The sequence below is a fragment of the Crotalus tigris genome, unplaced genomic scaffold (genome assembly GCF_016545835.1).
Source record: "Crotalus tigris isolate CLP2741 ecotype Arizona unplaced genomic scaffold, ASM1654583v1 scf7180000018030.5226217, whole genome shotgun sequence".
Taxonomy (NCBI): Eukaryota; Metazoa; Chordata; class Lepidosauria; order Squamata; family Viperidae; genus Crotalus; species Crotalus tigris.
In genome coordinates this window covers 4929941-4946149 of record NW_024096786.1, presented here as the reverse complement: position 1 = coordinate 4946149, position 16209 = coordinate 4929941, and the positions used below count along the sequence as shown (strand labels likewise).

Here is a 16209-nt window from a genome sequence, read left to right as displayed (position 1 = left end):
GCTCTATCTAATTCTATGTTGAAATGAAATTATTTCTGTATACTATAGATCAGTGGTGGCGAACCTATGGCACGCGTGCCAGAGGTGGCACTCAGAGTCCTCTCTGTGGGCACGTGTGCCGTTGCTCCAGCAGAGTTTGCCAGAGTAGTAAGCACATGGTGTTTGGAAGTGACAGGGCAGGAAGTGAGCGAGCAAGTGGCATTGGTCCCCCGGGATGCCCTGGAGATGGCGAGGGACTGGCTCACCCAGTCTGCCATACCCACCGCAGCCATGCCCACCCAGTGGGCCACGCCCCCGCCCCCCCTGAGGGTACCACAATGCTGATGCAGCCCTGGCACTTTGCGATAAATAAGTGGGTTTTGGGTTGCAGTTTGGACATTCAGTCTCTAAAAGGTTCGCCATCACTGCTATAGATAGTAAAGCAGATTGAACTTCTGGAATAAACATAGATTATGTTTAATAGAAACAGAAACAATGATCCTAAACTGTACCTCAAGTTATGGTGCAGATGTATTCATTTCTAAACCTTGGTATATTAACTTACTGAAATAATAGCAGGAACAAAGCATCATAAAGTGTACATGAAATTTAATCTCAAACATACAATGTATTGGAACTTTATTTACCTGGCGAGAAAATCCCTTCTCTGTGTTTGCTTGGCCAATTGTTATTTTTCTAAGGAATCTATCATTTGTATCCACCACTGAAAAGAAAACAAATAGCTGAAACATTTACTAAAGCATTAAAGCCTCTGTTCTTCTACCAAAATTGGTGGGAAATGTTTGCATATCTTACTTTGTTAATATGATACATTATAGATATAATTTAAACATCCACATATTTCATTATCTTAATGCATATTCTTCTTCTTTTGAAAGGCTATGGAAGTGTGGAACTGTAGCAGGATAGAGCAGCAGAAGTTTTTGTGTGGTTGAATTTTGCTGCAAATTCTTATATGGGACTAGAATAATTACATGTTTTGCAATAAGATGATTATAGAATTTTAAAATATTCACTTCTGAGTGCAAATTATTATTTTTAACACAGACAAAGTCAAAAGGTACTTCAAAATATTGGTTAACAAACTTATAAAATTATCTGTTCTAAACTTTGTTCATAGGAAAATTTAACCTTTAAGCTACGAAGATATAAAGACCTTTCCTTAGAATCCCCCCTCATTTTTCAATTAAAAGTGTTCGTAAAACAATCTAAATTACCTTTGGATCCAATAATTGTTGGAAATAAGGATAATTTGAGAAATTTAAAGACTGTTAATATTTGGATGAGAGATCTCCAGGGAACATCAAAACTATAGGTTAGACTGCTAGACAAAAAAATTAAAAATGTCCCAGAAGAAGGAAGATCAAGTCGCCTCCATATTGCTACCAAGAAAACAATATTGACATGTCCATGAAGTTACCAGGAGTTAAAACTGACTTGAAAGAGGCTTTAACTTTACATTTACAGGTAGATGAACAATGAGCATGTTCTAAAAATGATATTTTTAAGTAGTATGTTTTTATACTACTTTCTTCTGGTAGAGGGGTGATTGTGAATGTTTGTTCAATAAAGAAATAAAATGAAAATTTGGAAGGACATGCTGTTCTCCTGCAATGAATGCAGAAATTTAAGGAAGTTTTTTTGTTTAATAAGACATTATATGGTGTTTTAATTCAATATGTATATGGAAAAACACACCACTATCTTACGAGGATCAAACAAGCTTTCTAAAATAACATTTTGTAGGCCACAACATGGAATGTTTTAAAACCTTTTTCAGTTGCGTATATTTTCTTGACGGTTTTGATTTGTGCTTCTCATTCTGGAAAAAAAAGCTATTTTCACCTTCAACATCATGGAAGAAGAATGCAATGACTAACTTATAGGGGTGTTCCATGCTACATCTAAAAAGCGGACAAGTTTATAATTTTTTGATAGGATGTATACATGGACAAGTAACTGAAGTTGTGCTATCTAGATTTACCAAAATGCATTATGTATTTGTTCTATGATTACTTAGTATGTTAAATTCCATCTGCTGAATATATATTTCTACTCTATGATCAAAGTCAGCCTGTGACAACCTTAGATTTGATGACAGCAGAACAAGGGCCATGCATAGGGAGATGTGCATAGGCTTTCCCAGACAAACACAAGTCATGGCCAGTCAGGGTCCTGATTACATGGAAGAAGCATTAAATATATCCTACTAGCTACAGCAATGAATAAAATGATGAAATGTGTGTTGTTATGTCTTAAAGCAAACCCTCTCCTTTTGTATTTCTTGACATCAGAAAAAAAATATACAAGTCATAGGTTTGCTTGCTCCTTCAACAGATGCCTACTGGAGAAATATCCAACACTGTTATTTATGATCCTTTCATCCATTTCTAAATGGAGGTTTTTAAGGAAGTGGAACTTGTGAAATGTCAGAAATAGACTCTGGCAAAAATACACCATCCTAATACTTTCATACACTCACAGGATATGTGTACTTTTGAGGAAGACACACAATTTATACTCTCTGGCTTACCTATTACCAAGCCATTGTTTATAATTGTCAGCAATACTCTTCCCTTTCCAGTTTCTATGGTATTGTGAAAAACTAAGGAAATCAAAAACAGTTTCACTACAGCTTTCCACCACAAATTACCTATGCTGCTTTTATTCTGGGTGAGAATTGGGTTCTTACAAGCAGGATCTTTTACATTCTCACATTCACCAAATTTGCTGAGAATTGCAAAAAGCTTAAGGAATGGGCAGAACATTTACATAGCTTTTATGTCAGGTCTTTGTGGGTCTTTAGCCCAGAGCAATAAAACCACTGAGTTAAAAGAAGAAAAGGGGAAACACGTATCATATTTCCAGTTCTCAAAATTCAAAGTACAAAATATACAGGAAAAATCAAGACCTTACTTATTAATGTGTTACCAAAATACTAATCAGGATAGTGTCAGATGTTGCTCCACTTCCAGAGCCCATTATCAAGTCACAAAAGATAGTTAAGCAAAGGCATAGATTACTTTTCCTTTTCACTGAATAACTTAATCAGTTCTGAGAAGAAATGTTTGCCAAAAACTGCTTCTTTCAAAAGTAATTGTTTATGTTAGGGTTGAAACTTTCCAGAATATATCTGGCTGATGACTTTATGCAAGAGCAAAGTAGACCAGATGGAGACTCCTTTAGTTTAATACCTACCCCGTTGCCACGTTATCGTAGAGGTGTCTATGTCAAGTCGCACAAATTTGTTAATCTCATCTGCGGTTAATGTATCAGGATCTATTTTGGTTATTCCGAGCCGCTAAAAACAAATAAAGAAAAAGAGATAGAAATAGACAATTGACCATAGAAGCCATGGTGCCCTATTCAAGGCATATAACTGCTTCTCATACAAACTAAACTGAGCCTATATGGCACCTAAAGCCTGATCTGACCCACTGCAGTTTTTCTTAATGTAGAAATCAAACAGGTAGAAGTTCATCCCAATAGACATTCCAGTTCTAATTTTCTTTCCTGAAGGCAGGACAAGAAGCAACGGATGGAAACTAATCAAGGAGAGAAGCAACCTAGAACTAAGGAGAAACTTCCTGACAGTTAGAACAATCAACCAGTGGAACAACCTGCCTCCAGAAGCGGTGAATGCTCCAACACTGGAAGTTTTCAAGAAGAGACTGGACAGCCATTTGTCTGAAATGGTATAGGGTTTCCTGCCTGAGCAGGGGGTTGGACTAGATGACCTCCAAGGTCCCTTCCAACTTTATTATTATCATCATCATTATTATCATCATCATCATCGGAATGAAGTATGAAACAATTCATTCCAAAAAGAAACCATAAGCCCTATCAACTACTGTAATTACTGCATGCAAAGGGAAGTGACAAATATTCTGTAGGATATTGGGTGATGGAGGTCCTGTTTGCCCTAAGAAGCACAAAATTGAAGTTTAGCCATCTTTACAATGAACCAGATATGAGGTTATGAGAAGGAAACTTTACTCGGAACAGAGACTCTTCAATGTAATGAAATATTCTGGGTCCAGCTGCCTAGAAGGCTCACCTCCATCCTGTAGACATTAGTAGCAAAACTACTAATAAGAGGCTCAATAGAAGGCAGTTATTGGATCTCCAATGTATGTTGTTAAATAAATATCTTGAATGACCTACTTAAGTTAATCTCTAGCAGATAAAGCTATTGTGAATGGAGAATGGGATAAGAGACTAATTTCTTTCCTAATTCTGAACATGGTTCTCCCTTTCTTTTGATTACAATGGTTCTTTCCCTGCCACGTCTTCTTTATTGTTAAAAGGCCCAGGAAATTCTTTCTGATATATACAGTCTTGAATCTAATTAAGGTACTACTAATAACTTAGATATCCAAAATGTAAAGTAAAAAGAAGAGACCTGGGGAAAAATATCATTGCGAAAATATTTTTAATGGCTTATTCCAGAAGACACCAATTAAGTACCTTTGTGTCAACCCCAGCCAGCATTGATTATTATACCAACTGGAGAGGATGAAATGTATAATCTAACATATCTGAAGACTATCAGATTGGGAAAATTGGCTTATCCACACAAGTATATCCAAGTACTATTCTAAAGCAGATATATATGTAGACTTCATCTTATCCTGTTTATTTTCAACAGAACAACTGGGCAGTGTAAAATGCAAGTGAAAATCAAATCAAAAGAAAGAACATTTGGCTCTTGGAGTACTGTCTTTGCAACCATCCAGTGCCATCCCATGGTTATCAAAAGTGCTAGACTGCCACATAAATTAAGCTGTCATGTTATCTAAATCAACACATTGCAATTATTATTAATCAAGATGTGATCTCAAATGTATTACAATTTGTATAATTTCCATTCCAAACTGAGTTCTTTCTCTTTCCTTCAGTTTTTCAAAAATATGTTGGTCAGCATTTTAAGCAACTGCAATAATCTTAGCATTTGATTACAAAAATTAAATACATTCAGTGCTTTTACATACAAAATGTATGGCAGGATTGTTTTCCTCTGTAAGACTGAGAATCGTAATCAAATTTAGGAATTCCCAGAAAGGATATTTAACAGTTAAGATAAATAGCTGCCTGCCATTGTTTTACATTTCCAGTCTGCTGTTTGTAATCTGTCAGTGAGAAAAATCAAGGAATTTCAGCAAGATATCTACACAATCTTTTCAGCCATGTAATAAGGGGCATTAATTTAAAGATTTCTCCAGCTTCTTAAATAATCTTGGTCCATGTAATTATTCTGAATCTACCTTTTTGCATAGATGTGGGCAGTCTATACATAATCATTTTTCCCATCCTCATGGTGATTCAGAGCTTAGTGGTTTCCTTGAAGCTGAACAACTAAAGAGTATAAATATACTGTATTTAAAAGTAAATATTTTTTATTCACTTCAAAGCCCATTGGACTGTAGCTTAAAGCTACTAGCCACTTTTTAACAGCTTTAAAAATGTAAGTTGCAGAAAGCATATGAAAATGCCCTCCCATTGTTCTTTTAGAGGATATGTAATTCCATTTGATGAAAGCAAATAGTTACATTAAAGGTAAAATTAACGGTTTCTCCTGTCCAGTCATGTCTGACTCTAGGGGCCGGTGCTTATCTCCATTACTTAGCTGAGGGAGCCAGCGTTATCCCAAGACATTTCTGTGGCCAGCATAACTATATGCCAAGCTGTATGGAATGCTGTTACCTTCCCACCAAAGTGGTATCCACTCAAATTTGCATGTTTTCGAACTGCTAGGTGGGTAGGAACTGAGGTAGATAATGTGTGTTCGTGTCATTGTGCACCCCACAGGTCTTGAACCTGGGCTGTCAGCTTTCCAGTTGACAAGCTCAGGATCTTTAATCGAGCCTCAATTATTTTTATTTTATCCTATTCTTGTCTGTAGCCAGACCAGCCTTTACTAGAATTGCTTTCTCCTCCTCCTCTTCCTTTTAAAATCTGTATCAACTTTATTTTATTTTAAAAAGAAAAGCCCAAACCAGGGTCTTCCAAAAGATTCTCTGAGATATTCCTTAAAAAATTACTTACTTTCATGCGTGCAAGCTGTATAGCTGAAAATTTCCTTTCTCCATGGACTAATGGAACCAATCTATTATATAAGGCCTGTAAAGTATACAGCAGTAAAAATCAGTAAGTGCTGTTTCAATCAGGTATTATTACTTTATCTGTAATAATTCTGTTCAAGCTTTGTATCCATGTTCCAAAGCTCCATTTACTGTAGCTTCTGAGATAATTTTCCCCCTTTTAAAAGGAAATAAAGCTAGTTGCTATAAAATGAGTTGGTGTCATTAATTAATAAAATGCATGTGAGGGCTTTGGCAGATGGATTGCGTAGTACTGAAAAGCTGAACTGAAAACCGAAAAACTGAAAACACCAATGTGTGCCAGTTTTAGGGGGTAGAATTACATTTAGTATAACTCTCCTTAGCTACAGCATTTATTTAATCACCCCTCCCTCGGAGGTTTTATCATAGGGAACCTAATTTTTTCCTTGTCTAATACTTTAAATAGTCTGGCCCTGGAAACTTGGTCTGTTCTTATTTATGCAGCAGATTGGAACTAATTTTTAAGTCACTCAGATGCAGTTTCCACCAACTTGGTTTCCTCCCAAGTGTTGCATCGCAACTCCCAGAACTGAGAGATGGCCATCATTTTGTCCTGGAGTTCCAATTCCTTTTTTGAGCCAGATGTAAAAAGAGAAAGGGAAAATCAAACTAAAGTTTACATAAGTTGAATCTAAACCAAGAACTTAGCCAAGCCTAATCCTATGATTTTTGCAATCTAAATTCTATGCATTTCAAAAAAAAATATTCGATCCAACAGTTATTTCAACTTTAAAATGTCTTTTATGAGAAAGCTCAGTGTGTGTAACAATCAAACTTATAGTTTGATGTGGCATGTTACAATTAAAAGACTGTCCTGGAGGTCATGGGGCATATATCTTTTCCAGCTCAAAGATTTATGTATATGCATGGGGTTACTATCATGAGATGGTTCCGGCTAATGAAACATTTCAAAGCACTTCCAGGCATTTATTTTCTTAAAAGTCTTTTATTGTTACAAAATGTTGGCAAGGCACAAACAGAGTGATGCTAGGATCTAAGTTCTCTTCCTCTGAGCAGTTAAATTATCAGCATGTTCCCTCCCTAAATTAGCTGTCATATCTCACATTATCCAATTAGTGTGAAGGTCAAATGTTTTCTTCCTCTTTCTTTCCCGGGCTTTACCCCCAACCTCCCTTCTGCTCTGTATTAACCCCATAATTACCAGACAATTCTGCATATTGTCAAAAGCAAGAATATACAATATTTGCAGCGTGGACATATCAATGGTGCTACATACCTATCTTTCTCAAAATAAGAATACCTGAACAAGCAACTTGGCCTCTGTATCCCTCCAAAGTTTGGGGCTATTTCTAATAATATATCATATGTCCAGGATAGCTATTTTAATATGACAGATTTCATCATAGATTTCTGCCCACTACAGCACAAGTTCATTGAGTCCTAGTCAGACTTCAGGAGCAGAAACAAATCCATTTGCAAGATTTCTCAACTCTGGTAACTTTAAGACATATGGACTTCAACTTCCAGAATTCCTCAGTCAGCATATGCTGGTTGGGGAATACTGGGAGTTGAAGACCACATGTCTTAAAGTTGCCAAGGTTTAGACACCCTCAATTAATATCTACAAGCATGGGTCAGAGTAGGCACTGCCTTCTTTTTAAAAAATAATAATAATCCCCAGGGTCAGAACTGTTCTGCTATACATGTATTTTTTTTTTAAATCATGCTAGGATCAGAAAGGGGTTGAAACTTTGAATCATTCTGTTATCATTTTAAAAAACTCTCTTTCAAAATGGGACAGGGGAGGGAGGGAGGGAAGGAAGGAGGGAGGGAAGGAAGGAGGAAGGAAGGAAGGATTCAGAGGGAATAAAGCAAGGGGAAAACCCAATTTCGCCTTTCTCCACACAAGTCTCAGACCTTCAAATTCCTAGCGGTCAATGATGAAATATTTGAAATGGCTTTAATTATTATATTCTTAAAATTGCATTTCATAGCAAATTATTGTGGAGTGAAGGATTATTCTTACCTTATCAGACTGAGTGTTCTCGTGTAGAATTCTAGCATCTATGGCAGCAGCTAGCAAATTATTTGCTGCAGTAATGGCATGAATATCACCAGTTAAGTGAAGGTTGAACTATATAGGAATGAAATATGAGAAAGACATTCTTTTTGCACACTCCATTAAACTGGTGTCAGTTGTTTCAACCCATCCAAACACTTTCATTCCTGGGATTAGTAGTTCAGATGAGTAGTTTGAAATATTATGGAATCATAACTGTCATGATTGAAGTGATTTATTACGCTATAGATGGTCTCAGTTCTGTGTTCAATAACTTAGTTCTCATGACCTAAGCAGAAATTCATACAGGAAAGTTGAAAATATTACTTTTTAAATGTGGCAGGCTGTGGGTGATTTGCACAGATACATTTAGAAATCATTTTGATTTATGATTTGGATAAAGAGGAACAAAAATGACATGTTTTTAAAATAACTGTATGAATCCACCTCAGACTTTATAAGAAATAAAATCTGGGTGGCAAGTAAAGCTTTTCATATGTTTCCTTAACTGAAAGGTTTAATTAATATCCTTGAGAAAATCAATCCAATGAATGAAGTTTGTCTGTGGGTCTGTCTGACTATCATGTATCTACATAACTTATACAACCACACATTTCACAGAACAAGTGACTCTTAAAACAATCAATAAATAACTACAAATGTTATTACAATTAACAATTAAAACATATACAATTATAAAAAACCAAGCTAAAATAAAAATTAGAAGAATGGACATTGTCAATAGTGCAGCCACCTCACTAGCTCACCCATTCCCTTGGCTCCCCAGGCCTGTTGATGCAACTAGATTTTGAGTGACTTTCAGAAGCTCAGGGATAAGGCCAACTTCACCTCAGTGAGTCCACAATGTGGACACCCTTTCAGAGACTCCCACTGCCTATGGTCCACTAAAAGTAGCTTCCTAGAGATGGAACCCATAACTTGCCCTCTCTACTAGATCTAATGATATGGGAAGATGAAATTGGGGAGAGGCGATTCTCAAATAATCTGGTCCCATGCCATAAGGGCTTTACAGATCAACACCAGCACCTTAAATTGGGTCTGAAAGCAAATTGGTAACCAAAGCAGCTCATGAAGCAGAAGTGTAATGTGTGTTCTGCAAGAAACACACATAATTGCTGATGCCACCACATTTTGCACCAGCTGAATTTTCCACGTACTCTTCAAAGGCAGCCCCATGTAGAGTGCATTGCAGTAGTCTAACTGAGACGTAACTATGCATTGAGTGACTGTGAGTAGAACCCCCTGGTCTAGGATCACATGGTACATAAAATGAAATTTTCAGGATGGACCCTGATATAAGCCAAGGAAGGTTGCTTTTTTGGGTGGAGGGCACTAGAAACTAGGGAGTCAATTCTTTCTAGGAATACCTGCCTGAACCCTTGTTTTGGAGGTTCTTGTGTCTGAATCTAGGATGTCTTGCAATGCTACCAAAGATGAAATGTGCACCCCTCCTTAAGCAGCAAATTATCTTGGCTCAAGCTAAAATCATTATTTAAAAATTAAAGTTGGGTGCTATTTAAATTAATTTCAGAGAAGTACTGTCTCTGTGCTTTTACTCCTTCTCAATTAGGGCCTCTGCATTATTTAGTTTTCCAAAGCAAATATGTGCTTACCTCTTCCATAGGTATGACTTGAGCATATCCACCTCCTGCTGCTCCTCCTACACAATGAAGAAAACATGTTAGCAAACTCTGGAGGGTAGAAGTCACAATTTCCCCTCATTTCAGGTTAACATTCACTCAGCTCAGGATATGATCAGGAAGCTAATCCAATTTTCTTATATCAGATTTGGATTGCCTATTTTCTCCAGCATATTTTGGGCCTGTGAAAATACCTCAAAAACCCCTGGAAAGGATAAACATTTGGCAAATTTGGAAGGCATTTTGAGGGTCAAAACTCAGGAGACTGCCAACACTTGTCCAGACTAACACAATGTATTAAAAAGCATCAGCTTTCCTCAGCTATAGCTACAGGGGTTTAAGGAATGAAACAAATTTATTCCTCTCAAACTGGGTTCCAAATATGGGGAGGGGAGTTTATAAAACAAACAGGGTGCCTTAAGCTTTGCAGAACTTAAGGTGATGTAATGAGCTGTAAAAATAGCTTTGGGAGACATAGCCAAGATAAACAAAAATTTTGATAAATAAAATTTGAGTCCAATTAATTAATGGGGTGCATTAAGTGTCTTAGAAAATACTTTTCCTAGTTCTCTGGAAAGTAAAGGTAGGGGAGGGAGGAAGTGTTTTCCCTTTCAAACTTGTAGGATGTTACTGCAACCTTAGAATAAGGGTAGTATTAGTAGTCATGGTTTTGGTTTCTTGTCTGGACTACTTTACAAACTGCTAAGCCAGGGATCTCCAAACTTGGCAATTTTAAGACTTGTGGACTTCAACTCCCAGAATTCCCCAGTCAGCATGGAGGGCAGAGGAATATTGGAGTTGAAGAGCACAAGTCTTAAAGGTGCCAATTTTGGAGACCCCTGTGTTAAGTAATTTCAAAAAGTCCATGACTTTTGGCCCAATCTCCTCTGCTAATAACATGATGTAACCAGCCAACCTTCCTGTGATTTTCAAAGGGAAATTACTGCCTGCTCTTATATGAGGAAGTAATGCTTACCTTTAACACCAAAAGTAGGTCCTTGAGAAGGCTGTCTCAGGCAGGCAAAAGAATTTATTTTAAGGTGGGCTGTCAGAGCTTGGACCAAGCCAATCGTCACAGTGCTCTTCCCTTCCCCAAGAGGTGTCGGTGTAATTCTAACAAAATAAGATGATAAGTCACATTCCATCAATAGGTTTGCTGGCTCTAGCCTAAATAATAGTGATATTTTACCATTCTTATGTAAAAAATCATTCAGGCAGAAATATATGCCAATCGTAGAATAAAACAGATAATTGTCTAATTTATATATCATCCTATAATCTAGGATGATATATAAATTAGACAATTAGTTCTGATAGTTAATCATATTAGGCCTTTAAAATGAGACATATTAAAGTTGTGAACAGGGATATACCAATGCATCTATACCTCCTACCCAAATTACTGTTTTATATTATAAATTATTATTTTAGCAAAATAAAATTTCAATAAACTTAGAGAGAGCTTGGATGAGAATCCTCAAGGGGGAAAAAAAAACTCAAGGAGCTTGGGAAATTTTGAAAAGTGAGATTATAAAAGCCCAGTCTAGCACAATACCAGCAAAGAAGAAAAATAACAGTTCTCAAAAGAAACCAGCATGGCTGCATAAAGAACTCTCTGATAAACTGAAAGACAAAAAGGACAAGTATAAAAAGTAGAAAGAGGGGCACATAACTAAAGCAGAATATCAGCAAATAGCCCCGAGCCTGCAAAGATTAAGTGAGGAAAGCTAAGGCTCAAAATGAACTAAGATTTGCGAAAAAGTCAAAAATAACAAAAAAAGCTTCTTTCAACATGTAAAAAACAAGAAAAAGGTTAAGGAAACAATTGGTCCATTAGTGGGAGAAAGTGGCAAGAAGGTGACAAGCAACAGGGAGAAAGCAGAACTATTTAACTCATTTTTTGCATCTGTCTTTACACAAAGGGGAAAAACAGTCCAACCTATCAAAAACAGTACTGTAAAAAACAGATCAGAAACACAAGGCAAGAAAATGGTAAGTGAGGATGGAGCGTGCAGCCTTTAGTCAGGGCTGCCAGCATGGTGGTGGGCGGGAGTGCCAAGGGAATGCTGCTTTGCAAGATAGAAGTACTTGCAAGTCTCGCCCAAGCTATGGTGAGGAGCAACAATTGCTTCTGTGCCCAAGGGGTGAGAAGAAAATGGAGGGGCACGGTGGCTGGGCTGCCTTCTGGCCTGCTGGATTTGAGGTTTTTCTTTGATTGCAAGCTGGGGTGGGCCAGCCCCTTGCTGTCTCCTTAACGGCCCTGGGCCAAATGTAAACACCCCACGGGCATGTCTATCCCCTCCTCCTCCTTTTGTCTTCGGTGTAGCTGCAACTGACTCCTTTCCCCAGGCTGCGCGCAGCTTCTGGAAGCGCCAGTCAGCTGGAGCCTGGCGCAGATCCTGGGTGCTCAGCAGAGCTCCAGCAACAACACGGCTCCAGCTGGCTCTCCCACAGGCCTGCACTGGGTTGTCACCGCTTCAGCTCATCTCCAGCTACAAACCCATCGTAAGCGTACTACCTGCCAGGTGTCAACATACCACCAGTGGTATATGTATCACCAGTAGAAAAGCCCTGGACTAGATGACCTCCAAGGTCCCTTCCATCATCATCATCATCATCATCATCATTATAATACACTGTATCACAACATCAGTAAGATAGGATTTCTCAAGTTTTGCAGTGCTATGATCCACTACAATTCCATATAGTATTGAACTTTATCATCATTCTGATATCCTCAAGAATCTTCTCTAAATAATAAAAATTAACTAAAGTTTAAAACCCTAAGAGCCTGGGAATGCAGTGATTTTGAAATGCAAGGCTGGCAGGAAAAAAAGTCTTCCATACAATAAATCTCTTTGAGCTGCATGGCATTTCTTGATAATAAAACATTAGAAACTTGGATGATTGAGGACATATGGAAAAACAGCTTGATAATCTTCTTGAGTGTAAACAGTGAAGGCATGAGGGTTAGAGATTTTCTTTTTTATTTCCCCTTTTTAAACATAGTTGATATGGTACACAAATAATAAAATTGGTGTTAAAAGCATTACCAGTTGAGAGATATCATGTGCAATCAAAATTCACTGGCAATATTTTGGCTTAGAATTGGTTTGATGTAAATCAGCGTTGTGACTAGGAGTTTCTGATGTAATGGTCACTAGCTTCAAAATGGCAGGCACCATTAGCTGATCAAAACTCTGCCTCCGTTTATCATGTGAATATATTATCAAGAGTGGAGATTCAATGATCTGGTGACATTCACCACTTTAAAGAGGTGATCTTGCTGCTAATGCCTTTCTACCATCTGACTGAATAAGAAGAGGCATATGTATAATAAAAAATTCTCATGCCTAAATCTCAATTATTCACAACATTCTATTATAAATGACTAAATAGAAGTTAAATTCTTCAATGGGTACCTAAGCTGAAGACCTGTTTTTCTCACAGTCACTAAGGCCAAGTTGTTAACAGACCCGGATATCCATAATATGACTGGAATATAGTTTTTGGGGTCCTCGGTTTTAATGAAATGTTGCTTTATAATTTATGTTTTGCATTGTGAACTGTGCAGATACAAGACTGAGCTGGACGGGTGAGTAAATTCATTTAATCAATAAATTCCTGTATTTTCAGAATGATTAGAGCAAATGTACAAATTCATATTTTTCCTGCTCTGTCTGGATATGCTAGCTGTCCAGAAAGCCTGGAGATGCTCCTGTTCAGGCTTTGGTTTTGTCTCTGCATGCAAAAAAAAAAAATGATTCCCTTTAGATGTAGTCCAGATTTTCCTTACACTTATGCCTAGGGAAGAGGGCTTCTTCAGGCAGAGCAATAAAAATGTGAGCTTTTGCTGTGCTGTTATTTGTTCAACAAATTAATTAGCTGTTAAGAACTAAATCAAACAGAGCTCAACATAATAGTAGCACACCCAGTATTCCTTACTACAGCCCCTCAAATTTCTGATTTCTATGATCTTAAAATGATATTTTAATTCAATATATTTTACTGGTGTGAAAGGAAGTTGCATGAATCAGATGCTACCAATACTGCAATATTGTCTTTTTTTTTAAACAAAAAAAGTGTATACAATTAATTTCACAAGTTCCCTATAAATAGTCTTAATTTATCCCCCAAAGGGAAGTATAGGATTTTTCCAGTTTCCAATGCTCCATGGCAATATTTTGAGACTTAGAAAACTTGCAGTCTGGAGACTTATTTTTCATCCACATCCATCCTATTGAAACTGTTCCTTGCAGAAGATTGTGAAATATAAATAAATAACTTTCTCCCCTTGTTTCCCTTCTCTACAAAAACATTTCGCTGTCTTTCTGTTTTATTAACGAAGCCAATATTTATGCTGTGTGCCATTTTCATGAAACTGTCCACAAGGAAAAGATAAGATGTGCTTCTTTAATATTTCTCAATTTGAAAAGGATGCCCTTTTACAACATCCTCTGGGAAAAAAAACTATCTCGATCAAACTAGACCAGCGGTTCTCAACCTATGGGTCGCGACCCCATTTGGAGTCGATCGACCATTTCTCGGGGGTCGCCAAACAAGGCGATCCGCCATTTTTCCCCCTCGGGGGGCGGCGCCGCGCATGCGCGGCACGTTTGTGTGACGGGGGTCGCCGTCACACAAACGTTGAGAAGCACTGAACTAGACAAAGATGATCCTCTCTGTTATGTCTTGGGCTGTGATTGACACAGCAGGTGCAGGAAGCTGCAGAGAGACCCGGGCAGACCACATGGCTGCCCGGGCCAGACAGGCTGTCTCCAGCCTATTGCACATGCGCAAGACAGGAAAGATACGTTTCATTGATTGGTTGCTGTTGCTCCCTGTAAGGGGTTATAAAAGGGATCCACGCCATTTTGTGTTGTTCTGTTGAAGATTAAATAAAGAAGCAACTGTTGTTATTCCTGCCTCGTCTCAATGCCTTACCAACACACAAAACAGAACATTGACGACGAAGGTGAGATTGTGCTGCAAGAAAACAACGAAAAGAAAATAGGCTGACTCACCCCGGAAGGCCAGAAGTGCTTGGAAGTTCGACGTTCCGATTCATGCAACTCTGCCTGCCAGTATGAAGACACTGGAGGAGAGCTCGGCGAGATTCATTCTGGAACCCCTTCGCAAGCTGGAGCAGCATGAGGCGTTGACAAGGCCGCTAAGAAGTAATGATGTTGAAGATAGGGCCTTTGTCCGAATTCAATACAGCTCATCCTGAACGTTGGAGCTAATACGTGGTCAGAGTAGAAAACTACTTCCGAGTAAACCAAGTTTGGGAAGTAGGGTAGTGATCCCAACCTCATTGAGGACTAGAGTCTTGCAATCTCTGCATGAGGGACATCAGGGCATAGTCCGGATGAAGGCTCTGCTGCGCAGCTATCTCTGGTGGCTGGGGCTTGATAAGGAGATTGAGACACAGGTCCAGGGTTGCCAGGGTTGCCAACAGTCCAGGCCTGAAATGTCACAGGCTCCTGTACACAGGTGGGAGGAAACACATGTTCCTTGGTAGAGGGTTCATATCGACTATGCTGGCCCCTTTCAGGGGCAATTCTTCCTCATTGTTGTGGACAGTCACTCTAAATGGCTAGAGGTCGTTCCAGTGTCCACTACGACGACTGCCAGGACATTCAGGTGTTGAGGGGCATCTTTGCCTCCCATGGGCTTCCAGATGTTCTTGTCTCCGACAACGGACCTCAATTCACTTCTTCTGAGTTTCAGGCTTTCCTACAGGCCAACATGATTCGCCATGCTAATTCGGCACCCTTCCATCCAGCTTCCAACGGCCAAGCTGAGCACATGGTGCGCACAACCAAAGATGCCTTGAAGAGGCTCATTCATGGAAGCTGTCATCACAGGTTAGCTAACTTTCTTCTTTGCCAACGCACCACACCTTGCACAGCCACTGGGAAAAGCCCAGCTGAACTCCGCTGGGGTCGCCGTCTCATTACCAAACTGGACAGATTGCACTCCGACCGGGTGGCTTCACAGGTGTCACAGCTGCGGGCACCTAGGAGACTACAGGTGGGTGATCCGGTTATGACAGCAGTGGTCTGCAAAGTCACTGGGCCGCTGTCATATGAAGTGGCCCTGGAAGATGGCCATGTGTTGCGTCGGGACATTGACCAGCTGCGCTGGAGGCTACCCAGTCACCCTTCCTGGGGGGTGGTGGAGGACCACGGTGACGATCGTGGATCTCAGTCTTCCTGCAGAAATGGGGGTTCACACTTTGCACAAAGGGGTTTTGCCAACGAGGCGGCTCCTGACTCTGGCACTGGATCCATGGAAAATTGCACACAACCGGCTGTTCAGGCCACTCTATCTGCTGGCCTTGTGCCGATGGGACATTGCTCCCAAGAGGGGTCTGTCATGGACCTGGGGAATTCCATCCCACCAA

The 16209-nt window shown here is 39.1% G+C and overlaps 1 protein-coding gene across 2 annotated transcripts in view; it reads right to left on the bottom strand.

Moving 5' to 3' along the window:
* MTHFD1L (methylenetetrahydrofolate dehydrogenase (NADP+ dependent) 1 like) overlaps positions 1-16209 on the bottom strand; it is a 142794-nt gene that overhangs the window by 76259 nt on the left and 50326 nt on the right. For both annotated transcript variants that reach the window (XM_039346910.1, XM_039346911.1), the window contains 6 exons: positions 10780-10916; positions 9777-9823; positions 8110-8217; positions 6046-6120; positions 3199-3301; positions 627-703 (listed from right to left, as the gene is read on the bottom strand). In XM_039346910.1, the coding sequence (XP_039202844.1) occupies positions 627-703; positions 3199-3301; positions 6046-6120; positions 8110-8217; positions 9777-9823; positions 10780-10916 (547 nt within the window). The remainder of the gene's footprint in view (positions 1-626; positions 704-3198; positions 3302-6045; positions 6121-8109; positions 8218-9776; positions 9824-10779; positions 10917-16209) is intronic.